Source organism: Corythoichthys intestinalis, chromosome 21 (genome assembly GCF_030265065.1).
Source record: "Corythoichthys intestinalis isolate RoL2023-P3 chromosome 21, ASM3026506v1, whole genome shotgun sequence".
In the NCBI taxonomy this organism is placed as follows: Eukaryota; Metazoa; Chordata; class Actinopteri; order Syngnathiformes; family Syngnathidae; genus Corythoichthys; species Corythoichthys intestinalis.
The window spans coordinates 28,137,891-28,153,137 of record NC_080415.1 but is presented as its reverse complement, the minus strand read 5'-3'; the positions used below and the strand labels follow the sequence as shown (position 1 = coordinate 28,153,137).

The 15,247-nt window shown below is 37.8% G+C and overlaps 1 protein-coding gene across 6 annotated transcripts in view; it reads left to right on the top strand.

Moving 5' to 3' along the window:
• The window catches only part of etv4 (ETS variant transcription factor 4), a 214,305-nt gene that overhangs the window by 140,860 nt on the left and 58,198 nt on the right, over positions 1 to 15,247 (top strand). For 5 of the 6 annotated variants that reach the window (XM_057827050.1, XM_057827052.1, XM_057827053.1 and 2 more), the window contains one exon: positions 1,377 to 1,430. In XM_057827050.1, the coding sequence (XP_057683033.1) occupies positions 1,377 to 1,430 (54 nt within the window). Of the gene's footprint in view, positions 1 to 1,376; positions 1,431 to 5,639; positions 5,819 to 15,247 lie in introns of those variants that run through there. The other variant, XM_057827055.1, reaches the window with a different exon arrangement.

Genomic DNA, 15,247 nt, shown 5'->3' with positions numbered 1-15,247 from the left:
ATCGCTTCGATTTTACCATTTCGGCCAGATACTCTATCTCAAAAACTATGGCCAATTGACAGTTTTGACCTCATTTTTCTTTTTTAGTGACCCAAATTTAGCAAAGGCTCACAAGTTTTATCCTGGAAGTAGTTTGCTTGTAGGCCAGTGTTATCAAATGATTCAAATTAAGTAATTTGATGCTTGACTATTCTTTAGAGACATTGTTGACGCCAAAAACCTAATTTTTAAAATATCTTTAGTGCAGAGCTTCTCAATTATTTTGTTACGCCCCCCCAGGAAGACGTAAATGTTTTGCACCCCCCCAACTCTCTGTAAATAGTATCACATTATTATTATTATAAGTACATCTCTGCATAACATTGTGTCTTTTATAGATATATAAATATAGATCAACTTACAATAAAGTATAATTTCATTGACATTGTTTTGTTCGAAACAGAAAAGACTTAAAGGGCATCAATTTGCATGAATTAATTAAAAAAAAAAAAAAAAAAGACACATCCAAACTGTAAAAATACACTCAAGGTACATTTTTGACCATTTGATACTGGAAAAATAAAACATAATAAAATTAATAAATAATAATAAACTCAAATTGATTAGCACATGAGCTCATGATGACAATATGCCAAACAATTCGAGCGAAAAAACAAAAATAAATAGAACAAAAACGACAGTGTCAGGGACAGTTTTTATTTTTGCTGCAGGCAGTATCAGCTCCTTTGCTATAGTGTAGGGTTGCCACCTTATATGATGCTAACAGTGCTCGCTGGTTTACAGATGTGAAACAAACGGAACTTTTGTTGATAATATTCGGCAAGTTTTCGCTGAAAAAAAAGCGACTTATCAATGTGATTGGGCTCTAATGTCTTTAAGTGATGTCTTAATTGATTTTGCTTCCTGCTGTCCGCTGCAAACATTTTTAGACACAGTAAACACACTGGTCTTTCCTGGTCTCCCGCTGTATTAAAAGTCAAAGCCAAATGCTACATACGCTTTGTCATATTTCCTCGTCTTAGCTCTTCATATCTCCAGTAATCTTAGCTGTGTGCTCTTGTTTGGTTAAAAAAGATTGTACGCACTCTGGAAATGAGAGCACCACTACCACCCACTGAGTGGATGTGCAGTTACACTTTATTCTAGTACAGCAAAAAAAAGTATGTTCTCCACAGCATGGGGGCACGCCCCACTATTTGAGAAGTACTGCTTTATAGGATAATTTCAAGTCAATCATTTTGTCTATTTTCATATTTTTAGTCAAACGGACAGAAAATAGGAAACGGACACGTTTCCGCCACGTTTGATTTGAAGTTATGTCCCATACAATAATAACCGAAAGCCTTTCTGACAAGTTTCCTCTGTTGTCCTTTCAGCTCAGGTTCCTGACAGCGACGAGCAGTTTGTTCCGGATTTTCACTCGGAAAACTGTGAGTACTTTTGACTTTCTTTGTTCTCTCGTAGCTCATTTATCCATCAGATTGTTTTGGGGCCCAGGAGATTTTATTGTTTATCTCGTGTGATCTGGTGTCACTAGACTCACTCGTGTTGTTTCTGGCCCGCTGTTGGGACAGCGAGGTTAAATGTGGGCCAGCGGAGGTGTCGGCAAAGGCTCCATGACTGAAAAAAAGGTGGTTTAAAAAAAAAAAAAAAGATTGTAAATTTTTAACCAAACGCTTCTGGATCATATCACATGCATGTCTCTGATAGACAAAAGCCAGGACACCAAATGCAATAAGACATCTTTTCTTTCTTTATCTTCATCTTCATCTTCATCTTTCTTTTTCTTTTCTGAAGATTGGAACTGAGAAAAAAAAAAAGATTGAGTTTTTAAAATGTGTATTTTCTATTTTTAGAAAATTTTGGGCTGCCATTAACGGCGCTCACCGTCCAGCGATAGCTCAATCGCTGCCAACCCCCTTGTCAAATTGAATTGGACGTCTATCACAGTCAATGGCAATGAAACATGATTGCTGAATGCCAGCATTACCAGTTGAAATACATTTGATGTGTAAACCTGTCAGTGGCAGTTGAATAAATGAGCGAATAAGGACTTTGAGCAACAAAATAATCCAGATGTATAAGGATATTGGAAAGAATATATGTTTACATAACTGAAAGAAATTTGCAGAACAAAGAGAAAATGTCCAGCAATGGTAAAAAGTCAAAAAATTCATCAACAAGATAGCTCAATTTATCACATTGCATTATTTTTGTAAAACAAAATACTAGAGATGTCCCGATCGATCGGGTCCGATCACATCATTTTCAAAGTATCGGAATCGGCAAAAAAATATCGGCAATGCCTTTTTTGAATACTTTTTTTTTTTTTTTTTAATCAAATCGTTTTCTAAATTGTATTTAACGTTACAGACATAATGTGTTACACTCATCCAGAGTCTTTAGTCAAAGTAAAATCAAATTTATCCCGATAATGGCGGTAATTAATTTTTTTTTTTAATGTATCACGTTAAAATATTTAACGCAATTAATGCATGCACTGCACGACCCACTCACGCATTGTCGCGCTCAATCTGTAATGGCGCCGTTTTACCTATATAGAGAGAAAAAAGGCAGCGTAAAATGAGTAGAGTGAATTTTGGCAGCCTTTGGAGCCTTTTTTTATTTGGATAAAGCCTTACAATCCCTCTCCTTACGATTAGAAATATCATGGGAAGCAATGTGGGGAAGCAAGGTAGCAATTGATCTTTTTCTTAACCCCTTATGTTATTTCCCAACGCAGAGAAGATATATCAATTGGTAGCACTAAGCACAGTCATGGTTCCATTTCCCATCATGCATTTGGGCATGGCTACAGTATCATTTACTGAAAGCTCAACAAATACACTAGATGGCAGTATTTAGTCACAATATACAAAGTCACAAGTCTTTCTATCCGTGGATCCCTCTCACAGAAAGAATGTTAATAATGTAAATGTCATCTTGAGGATTTATTGTCATAATAAACAAATACAGTACTTATGTACTGTATGTTGAATGTATATATTCGTCCGAGTTTTATTCATTTTTTTCTTAATGCATTGCCAAAATGTATATGATCGGGAAAAATTATCGGGAATGATTGGAATTGAATCGGGAGCAAAAAAAAGCAATCAGATCGGGAAATGTCGGGATCGGCAGATACTCAAATTAAAACGATCGGGATCGGATCGGGAGCAAAAAAACATGATCGGAACAACCCTACAAAGTACTGAAATTCTACACTTTATTACATTGATTTTAACATCTTGCCAGTTTTTCACTCCTGAGTTAATGTAATGTTTAAGTCACTGACTCCACCAGAATGTAGTCTGAACTCAAGTCTATATTCAATGATATTTTCATCAATTGAAATAAATAAAAACTGGGCAGTAGGCCGCAGTTGGCCCATGGGCTGTGGTTTGGACACACCTCTGCTATAGTGCTGCAGTTTAAAGTACTATTTCTAAATTCTAATCTTATTGGAATGTTATTTTCGTGAAAAACGTGAAGTCAACGCATTTCCCGTATTTTCCGCACTATAAAGCGCACCTAAAAGCCTTCAATTTTTTCAAAGCCGATAGTGCGCCTTATAATCCCAGGTTATGACGTTCTCGATTTACGCGATTTTGACTCTACGACACCAGAGTCTCGTCTGCCATTTTGTCTCCAGTCGTTTTTTGTTGTTGTTTTGTTTTGTTTTTTTTTGTCACATTAACAGTACCTTGTTGTACTCCACAGTATCTTATTTTTTTACTTTATTTATATGACGTGTTCTGTTCTCACTAAATGTGCTAAATGTGAAGTTGTTTAGCTTTACAGACAGCAAACAAGGTAAATGTGCTTTCTGAAGCTTTTTACTTCCTTCACTTTTGACAGTTTGTAAAGCTGTAACACAAATGTACACTTATGTTCAAAACGATACACATTTTAACAATAAAACACTTGACACAAAATAATTGTTCAAACATCCATCTAGTCTGATCAGTATGTAAATATAGATTAAATTAGCTTAATTTTGCCCAACAAAAGCCAACTAGCTTAAATGCTACAAATGCTAACGTATTTACAATTCACATAGCAAATCGCTCACACATATCCACAAACTGTAGCTCTAAACTTAATTACAAATGCATACTAGGGCTGTCAAACGATTAAAAATTTTAATCGAGTTAATCACAGCTTAAAAATTAATTCATCGTAATTAATTTCAATTTAAACCATCTCTAAAATGTGCCATATTTTTCTGTAAATTATTGTTGAAATGGAAAGATAAGACACAAGACGGATATATACATTCAACATACCGTACATAAGTACTATATTTGTTTATTATAACAATAAATCCACAAGATGGCGTTAACATTATTAAGATTCTTTCTGGTAAAGGGATCCATGGATAGAAAGATTTGTAGTTCTTAAAAGATAAATGTTAGTACAAGTTATAGTAATTTTATATTAAAACCCCACTTAATGTTTTCGTTCTAATAAAATTTGTAACGTGTTCGATCAAAAAATCCCTGCCGTTCTTCCACAGTGTCTTTAACTACGTAGGGTAGTGATTGAAATACACCACAAGGTGTCAATGGAGAGTTTTAAATTACTTAGAAATCAAGCCAATGAGTGTGTTTTGTCCCTCGACTGATGCCGTAGTTCCCCGTTTACTGATCCATACATTGTACACGGTCATATACTTTGCTTTCACAGTGTTACCTCCCTTGTGTAACTCTTGGAGTGACAGGTGGAAATCACAGCTGCACTTGATACTGCAACACACACACTCATTACAACGCGCACCTTTCTTCTCTCCCTCTTTCTCCCGCAACAACAGATTTCTGTACTATTTCGCATGTTTGTAGTGTTACCGCTGTACTTAATCATGGTTTTACACGTTCTGCATATGAAATGCACGTTAGAGAATTAGCTTAGCGATCAGCGCTAACTATTAACATCTCAAAAACAACAACAATAAGGCTAATAAAGTACAAGAGTGTTCGTGTACTCACCTCTTATAGACGCACACAGGTGTTAGCAACACACTCAGGACATTTTTCAATTGAAATGCCTTAAAACTACTGCTGGACATCTGAAAGACAAGGAGCAACGAACTATCTCTCTTCCCCTCTCGCTCTGAAAAATAACTTGAGCACAAAAGCGCAACCGCCGGGTCGCGCTTCTGTACCTGCCTGTCTCATACACAAATTTATTTTCCAGCCTTTTAAAAAGGAGTAAATCGCTCTCCCAGTATTGGGAGCATCCATCATAACGTTGTGCTTGCGTCTGTTAACGGTGTCTGGGCGCCAGACGTGTCTTGAATTTCGTTCCGCTATGAGCGGCTGTCAAAGTTATGAGGGAAAATCATTGTTTTTGAACCTTTATGAATCGTAATCGAATCGTCACGTGTCGAATCGCGATGAATGTAATAATTGTTTTTTTTAGAACTCCTCTAATTTTAACATAGCTCCTTGGCACGAACCATAGCAAAAAAAAATAGTTTAAAAAAATCGGAGAAAGGCGAAAAAGCGCAAAAGATGACGACATCCCGCTGCAAAAGTGCGAACACAAAAAACAAACGTCTCTTAGGTGTCGTGAATGAGCGCTCGTCAACCTCAGCTGGCCTTCCACAAGCAACCCATTCATAAAACCGCTGCTGCTGCTGCCGCAAGTGTGTGTGGAAGCTGACTTTGTGCGGACGCCCACTCAAACGTGCCAAAAAGGGAGGGCGGCGGTGTTTTTGCTGTTGCGTAGCACCTCTATTTCGGAAAAAGGACAAGACCCTTGAACAATCATGTTTTAGAGTTGGGGTGGCAATCTCATCTTTGCCGAGGGCTTCAATGAGGTAATAGCTTTTTTGTCTTTCAACTAGATTGCCACGATGATAGACCACTAATCAATAATCAAATAAATCGATCACTATTTCAATAGTCGATTCAGTTTTCAGAGATATTATTGACCTATTATCTCAATGCTCTTTTTTTTAGCCTTTTATTTATGCATTTACATGTTGTTGTTGTTTTAAGCAAAATACGGGGAAAAAAACCTGAATATTCTTTTTAAATTTTGTAAACTTTTTTAAATTAATAATTCTTTTTACTTTTGATATATTTACATTTTTAACTGAAAACAAGAATAGTGAAAAAAGTAAATAAATGTTTATAATTAAAAAACAGGGGAAAACTATAAGTCTGTATATTAAAATTTTCCCAAATTTTTATTTATGATTCTTTTTTTGTTCATTTTTTTCTTTGATTTACTTTTTTATTGACCATATTGGCCCGAATATAAGACGGCCCTGATTATAAGATGACCCCCTCTTTTTCAAGACTTAAGTTTATAAAAAAAAAAAAAAAAAAAATTTTTTTTTACTTTTTGAACACCAAACTAATTTTTATACAGAAAATAATTACAGTACATCCAAAAAAAAATGATTATAACAATATATTTGAGAGAAAAAGCATGTTATGTTGCCTCATTCAAATCTTAATATTAGAACATTTAAATATGTAAACTAAAGTGCAATCACATTTATAAATGAATGGCTTCTGGTTTTTGAAATGTAAATAAACCAATCTATGGTGATAAAACAACAAAATTGCAATAATTGCATTAACCATCAAAGTGAAGTCTAACTGTAACTGCAGTCTTTAAAAAAATCTGAATCAGGAAAAACATTGCAATAAAACAATGCAAACTGGTTAAACTTGAGAGTAGCTGAGATCTGTCATGACAGAACATCGCTTCAATGATATCTGTCGCCATCTAGTGTCGTAAATGGGTATAATGTCTAGACCGCGAATATAAGATGACCCCCACTTTTTCAGTCTTATGTCAATGCAAAAAACACCATCTTATATTCGGGCCAATACCGTATTTACCCATTTTTATTTAAAAATAAAAATGCTGAAAAACCATAAATATTAGCCACAACTCTAAAAATTTGAAATGAACATTTCTGAGGTGGCAGTTTATTCACAAATGATTTAGAATTTTATTGCATCAATGCGTGGCCATGTTTCAGTGCCATTGACAGCGCTAGACATCCGATCCGTTCTGACTGGGAGGGAATTAATTCATTCGCCCCCTCCCAGTCCAAATGGATCAGGCGTCTATCTCCGTCTATGGTACCGAATGAGATATATAAAAAAATAAGAAATCTGCGGCGCTAGTTGGCCACAACTTCCTGCGTAATTACTGCAAGGCACAAAACCAAACAATCGTCCCATAGAGCTCTGAAATCACTGGATTAGTTCACATCTTGGAACACTCAAGCCGTATGCGTGTGCTTGCGTGTAAGTGTGTATATGAGGGAATTCGACACACACAGGAAGGGAGGGAGGGCTTTGGAGTAGCCACTTGGAAAGAACCATGAGGGAGAAAGGAGGGGGATTTGAGTGGAGTTTTTTTTTTTTTTTATGAATGGAGATCGCGAGAGAGCACACTTCCTGTTACGCAGGCAAGCAAGAAAATTTATGAATGGCTCGCGACGAGTGTAAACAAAGAAGGAGCTTAGCGGACGCCTGCTCGTGACCAAAACACGCGATGATATTTCGGTATTACGCAAAGAAGGATTTGTATTTTCAGAATGGACACGTGTGGGTCTCGCTTTCATGGGAACGTACAGTGCTGCTCGAAAGTTTGTGAACCCCACAGCGATGGTCAGATTTTTTGTAAAAAAAACTAAAATAACCTTATTAAATGTTAAGTTATACCCAAATCCACAATACTGACATTCCAAATAATGGACTGAAACAAAAGAAATAGTTATATTGTCATTCTTTATTTAACAAAAGTGGTTGATTTAAGAAAAACTCAGATATCATGTGTGCAAAAGTATGTGAACCCCTTCAGTTAATAGGATATTGCGCCTCCTTTTGCAGAGATTACCTCAACCAAACGGTTTCTGTAGTGACTAATCAGCCTCTCACATCTACTTTGGGGGATTTTTGCCCATTCTTCCTTGCAGAACGCAGTCAGTTGAGAGAGGTTTGATGGGCGTCTGGCATGAACTGCTCGCTTCAGGTCCCGCCACAGCATTTCAATGGGATTTAGGTCAGGACTTTGACTGGGCCAGTCCAGAACACGAATCTTCTTCTTTTTCAGCCATTCCTTGGTTGTATTGCTGGAATGCTTTGGATCATTATCATGTTGCATGATCCACCTTCTGCCAAGCTTTAACTTCAAAACAGATGGCGTCAGGTTATGTTCTAGGATTTGACAATATTCCTCAGAATTCATGATTCCCTGGACTATGTGGAGTTGTCCAGGTCCTGAGGATGAAAAGCAAGCCCAGATCTTGACATTCCCACCTCCATGCTTCACTGTTGGGAGAAGGTTCTTTTGGTGGTATGCAGTGTTGACTTTTCGCCAGACATGGCGGTTTTGGTTGTGACCAAACAGTTCAATTTTGCACCTACATCAGTTGATGAAAACTCTTTTTAATTTAGTCTCGACAACACAACTGTTAAAAAAACAAAAAAAAACTACTGAATTGATTGATTAGGAAATCAGGTTGAAATAATAGAAAATTCCAAAATGTTGAGGGGGTTCACAAACTTTTGAGCAGCACTGTAGGTGCTTCAAAACCCTCACTTTTCCCAACAAGAGTACATTTCAGTTGTATAGAGCTGAATCAGCAAAAAACTGGATTTTCAGGCCCATCATTCAATTTAATAAATAATTAACATTAAAAACAGTTGGTATTGCTGTGAAATGAACTGAGTTTATCTCTAGTAGATGTCCAATCCGTTTGAACTGGGAGGGATGGCTCCCACCCAGTTCAAACGGATTTGACTTCTATCGTCGTCAGCGGCAGCCAATGAGTTAAAAGAATTTGGTATTTTGTTTTTCACAAAAATCATGAGTCAAATATTCTGTTTTATAATAGGTAATTTTCGGACTATAAGGCTCACTTAATTATGAGCCGCTGCCCACTAAATTTGACACGAAATTAATCGAGTAATCCGATTAGAAAAAAGATTCGGATTAAATTTTCCTGCTTCAAGTATTCGTTTAATTAAAGTGGCGATGAAATGGTTTGTTTTGAAAGAGTTTGCCTTTAGTTTTATTGATTTTGGTGGATACTCTGCTCTCTAGTGGTGACAGTGAATATGACATAACGCAAGACCAACATAAGATAAGTTTTTGTTTGACTTCGTTTTTTTATTGCATTCGTAGTTTAGTTTATTGGTGCATTTAGCCGTTTTTGTGGGAATATGTGTTTGAACCCTTTGTCAAGAGCATTGTAAAAATAAAAATAAAATAAAAAGCATTTTATAGCATTTAAGCTAGGTGACTTTTGCTATGTAAGTTAACCAATTGTTCTATTGTTGTACTTAGATCCTCATTTATTTATTTATTTTTTTATATTGTTTAAGACTCAGCTCGGGTATTTTAATTTTTTATGTTCCTTATCCAAGTACTCGATTATTCAAACAAACTAGTTCATCGATTAGTCGACTACTAAAATACTCGATAGCTGCAGCCCTAATTTGTTCATATGTGTGCCGCAGCTGTCCTCACTGTATTATTGGATATTTTTACCAAAAGATATGGACCGGTAGCACTTTATTTGACAGCGGTGTCATAAGACTGTCATTAGACGATCATAATAAGGACATGACACTATCATGAGCATTAATGAATGCTTATGACAGATGTCATTTTGTGTCATTCAGCAAATTACCTCACTTTTAGGTGGATGTAAAAGATCCAAGCTGGACTTAAATGGAGCTAGTGACAAAATTTGCCGGGTGACCACAGACTTCACTATCAGTTGACGGGACACAGGACTCGAGGCCGATCTGTAGGGGGCCTATCGTCAAAAACATAAAATTCAAATATTTTCAAAACCAGCGACTAGCGACCTAAAACCAAAACAGGCACCTCCCTTAGGCATATATGAGTCTCCATGAGCAGCGACATAAAAAAAATAAATAAAAAAAATTCAAAGTCGTTCCCTAATAAAATCCCGATTAATTATTTTTTATATAAGTATAACAAAACTTAAAATGGCTGTGAAATTCTTAAATTTTACACTAGATGCACAAAAATCACCAAATGCAGAGATAATCAGCTATATTTTCAAGATTAATAGCAATATTTAACATATCATATAAGCTTTTGCCCAAAATAGCAACATATTTTTTTTATGTTTCAACAGCTAATAAATCACTCAATTTTCACATCAGAAACTTAATACTTGAGGAACGCATGCAGACTCATCCTAATTTTACTCAACAAAAGCAAAATTCGCATTTTTCTATAGACAATCAAAACTTAGTTACTGCTGCCTCACCACATCTTTCAAGCTATCTGGCCCTCGTCGTTTTTAGATTGAAATGTTACATAAAATAATGTAACGTATTTTATGTATGTAAAATGCGATGGGTTTTTTTTTTGTATGGACGCAGAAATGTCTAAATGACTAATTTTTAGCCCCAAAAAACGAGCAGATGGCCGAAAATAACCTGATCATTTGAAAGTAAAGTTACGCTATTCGGTATGGATTGAACATGGCGGCCCACACAAAACAAAGAGGTTTTTAAGTTGAAAATTCTTGTAAATAAATGCGTAAATCCTAGAATTTCTATAGATACGACCGTAAAACAGTCTAGATTCTTAGTTAAAAGCACAAAAAAAACGGGCAGTTGTCATTCATTTTAAGTAGGTATTTCAAGCTAAAGTTATGCTAATTTTTTCCCCATTCATTTTTTTCACAACGTTTCAATGTGCACGCATGGTGCTATTTTATATAATAATTATTTTGAGTCCTCAACCAAATCACTCGAGACAGTCCTGTCTGCTTGTATGCAGTAAAACGTTCGTCCTTTTCCATCTAAATCCGGCGTTTAAACGCAGCGTGTGTTTGAGTTTATTGCAGCGAAAGCTTTACGACACTCTGCCTGGCCCGGCCCCCTACGGGAAGGCGTGGCGCAGTGTCTGTAGGAGCTGTCTGGTCAACTGATGGTGAAATCTATGGGGTGACACTTAATAACATCTGTCATAAGCATTTATTAATGCGCATGACAGTGTCATGTCATAATTATGACAATCTTATGACAGTCTTATGACGCCGCTATCAAATAAAGTGTTGCTTATTAACCCAAATAAATCAACAAATAACTTTGGACTACAAGCCGCAGAATTCAAAATGAGGGGGGAAAAGTAGCGGCTTATAGTCCGAAAGTTGTGGTATATGTAATATATAAAAAGCACACATAATACTTTGCATAATACAGCGGATAAGTGATGTACAGCGGGGCAAATAAGTATTTAGTCAACCACTAATTGTGCAAGTTCTCCCACTTGAAAATATTAGAGAGGCCTGTAACTTTCAACATGGGTAAACCTCAACCATGAGAAACAGAATGTGGGAAAAAAACCCAGAAAATCACATTGTTTGATTTTTAAAGAATTTATTTGCAAATCATGTTGGAAAATAAGTATTTGGTCAATACCAAAAGTTCATCTCAATACTTTGTTATGTACCCTTTGTTGGCAATTACGGAGGCCAAACGTTTTCTGTGACTCTTCACAAGCTTTTCACACACTGTTGCTGGTATTTTGGCCCATTCCTCCATGCAGATCTCCTCTAGAGCAGTGACGTTTTGGGGCTGTTGTTGGGCAACACAGACTTTCAACTCCCTCTACAGATTTTCTATGGGTTTGAGATCTGGAGACTGGCTAGGCCACTCCAGGACCTTGAAATGCTTCTTAAGAAGCCACTCCTTTGTTGCCCTGGCTGTGTGCTTGGGATCATTGTCATGCTGAAAGACCCAGCCACGTCTCGTCTTCAATGCCCTTGCTGATAGAAGGAGATTTTCACTCAAAATCTCTCGATATATGGCCCCATTTATTCTTTCATTTACACAGATCAGTCGTCCCGGTCCCTGTGCAGAACAACAGCCTCAAAGCATGATGTTTCCACACCATGCTTCACAGTGGGTATGGTGTTCTTCGGATGCCATTCAGTATTCTTTCTCCTCCAAACACGAGAACCTGTGTTTCTTCCAAAAAGTTCTATTTTGGTTTCATCTGACCATAACACATTCTCCCTGTCCTCTTCTGGATCATCCAAATGCTCTCTAGCGAACCGCAGACGGGCCTGGACGTGTACTGGCTTCAGCAGTGGGACACGTCTGGAAGTGCAGGATTTGAGTCCCTGGTGGCGCATTGTGTTACTGATAGTAGCCTTTATTACTGTGGTCCCAGCTCTCTGTAGGTCATTCACTTGGTTCCCCCAGTGTAGTTCTGGGATTTTTGCTCTCCGTTCTTATCATTTTGACGTCACGGGGTGAGATCTTGCATGGAGCCCCAGATCGAGGGAGATTATCAGTGGTCTTGTATGTCTTCCATTTTCTAATAATTGCTCCCACAGTTGATTTCTTTACACCGAGCGTTTTACCTATTGCAGATTCAGTCTTCCCAGCCTGGTGCAGGTCTACAATTTTGTCTCTGGTGTCCTTCAACAGCTCTTTGGTCTTGGCCATAGTGGAGTTTGGAGTGTGACTGACTGAGGTTGTGGACAGGTGTCTTTTATATCGATAATGAGTTAAAACAGGTGCCATTAATACAGGTAACGAGTGGAGCCTCGTTAGACCTCATTAGAAGTCAGACCTCTTTGACAGCCAGAAATCTTGCTTGTTTGTAGGTGACCAAATACTTATTTTCCACTCTAATTTGGAAATAAGTTCTTTAAAAATCAAACACTGTGATTTTCTTTTTTTTTTCCACATTCTGTCTCTCATGGTTGAGGTTTACCCATGTTGACAATTACAGGCCTCTCTAATCTTTTCAAGTAGGAGAACTTGCACAATTGTTGGTTGACTAAATACTTATTTGCCCCACTGTATTTCCTTCCGTTTTTTGTTTGATAGGAACCTAAAAGTAGTGACGGCCTTCTCTGGCGCCATTTCAACCCGTGTGTGTGACTGTCCCCGCGTGACACTTAACCCGCCCGCAACATTGTGGCCGTCCATTAGGTCACAAAGCGCCCAGAGGAAGCGCAGATGAACCCGAGGGCGTGAGGGGGTCATGTCTACTTAACCCCTCAGCGGCCGGGTCGGACGATCGGCCGTCGGTCCGGCGCTAAGTGCTGACCCCGCCGTGATTTGCGGGGTCACCGAGGACTCCGCTTTGACGGGCGCTTCATTTAAAGGCGCAGGGACGCTTTGTGTTGTAGGACAGTGGCTATTGTGAAAAGCAAAGAAGTTTGTTCTGGAAGATCCTGTTGTGGTTTGGAGGACTTGTGACTTGACAGCTTTTTGGAATTGAATGATGGCTTGGTCCAATGGAACTTTTTCCATAACCTTTGAAACACTTTTAGAATACATACTAAAAATGGGGAAATGCTTTTCTGGTGGTTTTGGGTCAATTCTAGATAACGTCATGTTGATTTTGGGGTATTTTTTGAGTCACTTCTGTTGATTTCAAGTCACTCCTTTTTGACTTGGGGGCATTTCTTGATCACTTCCAGTTGATTTTAGGACGTTTTAAGTAAATTCCTATTATATTTAGGTCACTTTCTATTGATTTGGGGGCAATTGTGTCATTTCCTGTTGATGTTAGGTCATCATCAGTTGATTATGGGGCAATTTTGTGTTACCCGCTGTTGATTTCAGGTCACTTGCTGTTGTTTTAAAGTCATTTGCAGATAATTCTCTGTTGATTTTGGGTAACTTTCTGATGATTTTTAGGTCACTTCCTGTTGGTATTGGGGCAGTTGTGACATCCTGTGGATTTGGGGGCAATTCATGGTCACTTCTTGTTGATTTCAGATCATTTCCGGGTCACCTTCTGTTGATTTGAGGTCTTATCGAGGTCACTTCCTATTCATTCTTGGGGAAGTGTCAAATATTTTGTTGTTGTAAGTAGGGATGGGAATCGAAATCCGATTCCAATTCCGAACCGGTTCCTAGTGTTTCGAGGCCTCGACATCACAATGAAAAAGCCTTAACAATCCCTTTAACGATTCCTAAAGAAGCATATTGTGACGTGACATGTCTTGTTGTCCAGGCACATCAAACTAGCATGGCGCCAAGAACCACTCGCTCCAAAGTTTGGCTACACTTCACCAGGAAAGAGGGTGAAAATGAAAGGTTACGATGGTTTAGCACGAGCATTGCAGCCGTAAACATATCGATGACAGCACGTAGGTTCAAACGCTCGAAATTGTGTCTTCACTTCACGAGGAAAAATTACAACAAAGCGACTTGCAGTCATTGCAAGGTCGAGATAACTGTATCGGGAGGGAATACGACTGCACTGTCCTTACAGAGAGGCTAAGGCTCAGTCCTATACAGCTAGCTAAACTCCCAAAGACGATGCAGAAGACGTTGGTTTAATTTGCTGACTTTATTCAACCATCATTTGAAGAGTGAAACTAAAAACAGAAATTAAACAAATCAATTTCGTCCCCAATAACAAACAGGTTTGCATCAACGTAAATCAGCTATGATTAGCTGCTAATACAGTAATAATAAACGGTTAGCATGCGTTCGCTAGCATTAGCACATCGTTCAAACCACTACACAACTGGATTTAAGTGTCCGATCGCGAGTGAAAACACACAACAACAACACAAAAGATACATTACCTCTGTAGATATTTTACACATTTTACGTGAGCGCGTTCTTCTTCGCGTGAGGAAGCACAAGGGCGCCCCCACTTGAGCGTGAAAGCGCCATAAAAACTAAAAGGCATGCATTTCAATATATATAATGGTAAATAATACACTTTATCCCAGGGGTCCCCAAACTTCGGCCCGCGGGCCGAATACGGCCTGCCTCCACATTTGGTCCGGCCCCCTGAACAATACCAGAGAGCATTTTGAATTTTTTTTTTCTTTCTCAATAGTGTTATTTATTTCCTTATTATCTATTTAATCAATAGTGTTTTATTATTATTATTATTATTATTATTATTTTTATTTTATTTACTTTCTTTCCGTGAAGAATCCAGAAAGGGTTATTTGATTGCGGCTTTCTGAAAAACAATAAATTTTTACATTTAGGCACTCCTGCAATCGTCACACTTTTTCTGTTACAAACTGACCCCAGCCCCTCATCAGAGAAAGGAAAAGCGGCCCTGTCCTGTGGCCCTCACAGGAAAAAGTTTGGGGACCCCTGCGTTTAACACATATTGCCAAAGGCAGAACAACGACCTATATGCCAATATATACCAATATTTTTTTATTTCTATTAGAAAAAAGTTTCAGTAAAATGTTACACATTCTTGTGTATTTGCCACTTATTGCCACAGTTAAAATTGA